The sequence below is a fragment of the Myotis brandtii genome, unplaced genomic scaffold, assembly GCF_000412655.1.
Source record: "Myotis brandtii unplaced genomic scaffold, ASM41265v1 scaffold357, whole genome shotgun sequence".
NCBI lineage: Eukaryota > Metazoa > Chordata > Mammalia > Chiroptera > Vespertilionidae > Myotis > Myotis brandtii.
This window is the reverse complement of record NW_005363729.1, coordinates 909300-911512: the sequence shown is the minus strand read 5'-3', so window position 1 is coordinate 911512 and position 2213 is coordinate 909300. Positions and strand designations below refer to the sequence as shown.

The 2213-nt window shown below is 63.7% G+C and overlaps 1 protein-coding gene across 1 annotated transcript in view; it reads left to right on the top strand.

The window, feature by feature from the left end:
• ADAMTS13 (ADAM metallopeptidase with thrombospondin type 1 motif, 13) overlaps positions 1–2213 on the top strand; it is a 24959-nt gene that overhangs the window by 6408 nt on the left and 16338 nt on the right. Inside the window, 4 exon segments of the mRNA XM_014544224.1 lie at positions 12–120; positions 736–887; positions 984–1047; positions 2080–2206. Of these exon segments, the coding sequence (XP_014399710.1) occupies positions 12–120; positions 736–887; positions 984–1047; positions 2080–2206 (452 nt within the window).

Below are 2213 nucleotides of genomic sequence, written 5' to 3'. Positions count from 1 at the left end.
CCCTGCTCTCCTCAGGACGCGTGCCGGGCGCTCTCCTGCCACACAGACCCCCTGGACCTCAGCAGCTGCAGCCGCCTCCTCTTCCCGCTCCTGGACGGGACCGAGTGCGGCCCCCAGAAGGTCAGCAGGAGCGAGGGAGGCGGGAGAGTGAGTGTGAGCGTGTGTGCATGAGCATGAGTGTGTGCGAGCGTGTGTGCATGAGCATGAGTGAGTGTGAGCGTGTGTGCATGAGCATGAGTGTGTGTGCGAGCGTGTGTGCATGAGCATGAGTGAGTGTGAGCGTGTGTGCATGAGCATGAGTGAGTGTGAGCGTGTGTGCATGAGCATGAGTGAGTGTGAGCGTGTGTGCATGAGCATGAGTGAGTGTGAGCGTGTGTGCATGAGCATGAGTGAGTGTGAGCGTGTGTGCATGAGCATGAGTGAGTGTGAGCGTGTGTGCATGAGCATGAGTGAGTGTGAGCGTGTGTGCATGAGCATGAGTGTGTGCGAGCATGCGTGCATGAGTGTGAGCGTGTGCGTGCGTGAGCATGAGTGTGTGAGCGTGTGTGCATGAGCATGCGTGTGTGAGTGTGGATGTGCTCACACATGCGCAGGCCACCTGCAGCCTGGCAGCCCTTATTCCTGGGGCAGGAGACAGGGTGCCAGGGCGAGGGCCCTGGAGCTGTCCTTGGTGCCTGTGGGTGTGGGTGTGGGTGTGGTGCCCGTGGGGACAGAGATTGGTGTCGTTCCTTGCAGTGGTGCTCCAAGGGCCGCTGCCGCTCCCTGGCGGAGCTGACCCCCATGGAGGCGGTGCACGGGCACTGGTCAGCTTGGGGTCCCCCCAGTCCTTGCTCCCGCTCCTGCGGAGGAGGCGTGGTCACCAGGAGGCGGCAGTGCAACAACCCCAGGTGCTGGATGGAAGGGGGCGTGGGGGGGGGGAGCTGCACTTGCCCTGGTTGGGGGTCTGTGGGTCACCTCTCACCACTGTCTCCGGGCGTTTTCAGACCTGCCTTTGGGGGGCGTGCTTGCACAGGTGCTGACCTCCAGGCCGAGATGTGCAACACCCAGGTAGGCCGGCTTCCCGGGCAGGGCCCCAGGGGGGCCAGGGCGGCTGGAGTGTGTGGCTCACAGCAGAAATCCTGTGTGATCTCTGAGGAGGCTCCAAACTGTGCCCCCAGCAGCCGGCCCCGCTGGTGCCCACGGCAGGCGCGGGGGCTCCAGCTCCTCCACGCGCTCTCGGCACTCACTGTCCAGGTTTGGTTTTATTTTTTAATCCTCGCCGGAGGATATGGTTTTGTTGATTTTAGAGAGAGGAAGGAAGAGAGAAGAGAGAGAGAAACATCGATGTGAGAGAAACACTGATCATTTGCCTCCCATACACGCCCCGACTTGGGGGTTGAACCCGACACCTGGGCATGTGCCCTGACGGGGAATCACACGCACCACCTTCCGGGGTGTGGAATGGCGCGCCAACCAACTGAGCCCCCGGCCAGGGCCGGCTGTCCAGGTTTGGGTCACGGCCATTGCAGTGGGTGTGAAGCGGGGACTGATCTCTTTGACATTAAGGTCTGAGAGCTGCCCTCCCACCTTCTCCGGGCGGCCACTGGGGCCAGACCTGCAGGGAGCCCTCGCCTGGGCCCGAGGTGGGAGAGGGGGTGTGTGGGCAGCTTTTTTTCGGCCGGTCTGGTCCGCCGGCCGGTCCACTCCGAGCCTCTTCTCTCCGACGCCTCCCGCCGAGGCTCTTGGTGAAGCCTTGCCTGGCCTTTTCTGACGCGGCCTCTAGAGGCGGTGCCTGTGAATGGCCCAGACCCTGACCTCTGCGGTTCGGGCCCTGGGCCTGAGCGGTGTTCTTGGCCCGCTTCCCTCTGCCCCGTGTCCTCACAAATGCTCCTGGAGTTCCCCATCGGCAGAAAAAGGCTCCTGTCACCCCATTTTACAGAGCAGGGAACAGGTGCAGCCAGGAGCCAGGCTCAAACCCTCCTCATGGCCTCACACTCAGGGTGCCTCCCTGTCCCCAGGTGCAAGGGCCCCCAGCCCTGGGCCGACCCTGCCCAAGCCCCCACCCCAGCCTCCATGCCTGTCCCCTGCCCTGTCTGGCAGGCCTGCGAGACCACCCAGCTGGCGTTCATGGCTGAGCAGTGTGCGGAGACCGAGGGGCGGCCGCTGGGCCTTTCCCCAGGCAATGCCTCCTCCTACCGCTGGGGCCCAGCTGTGCCTCACAGTCAAGGTGGCAC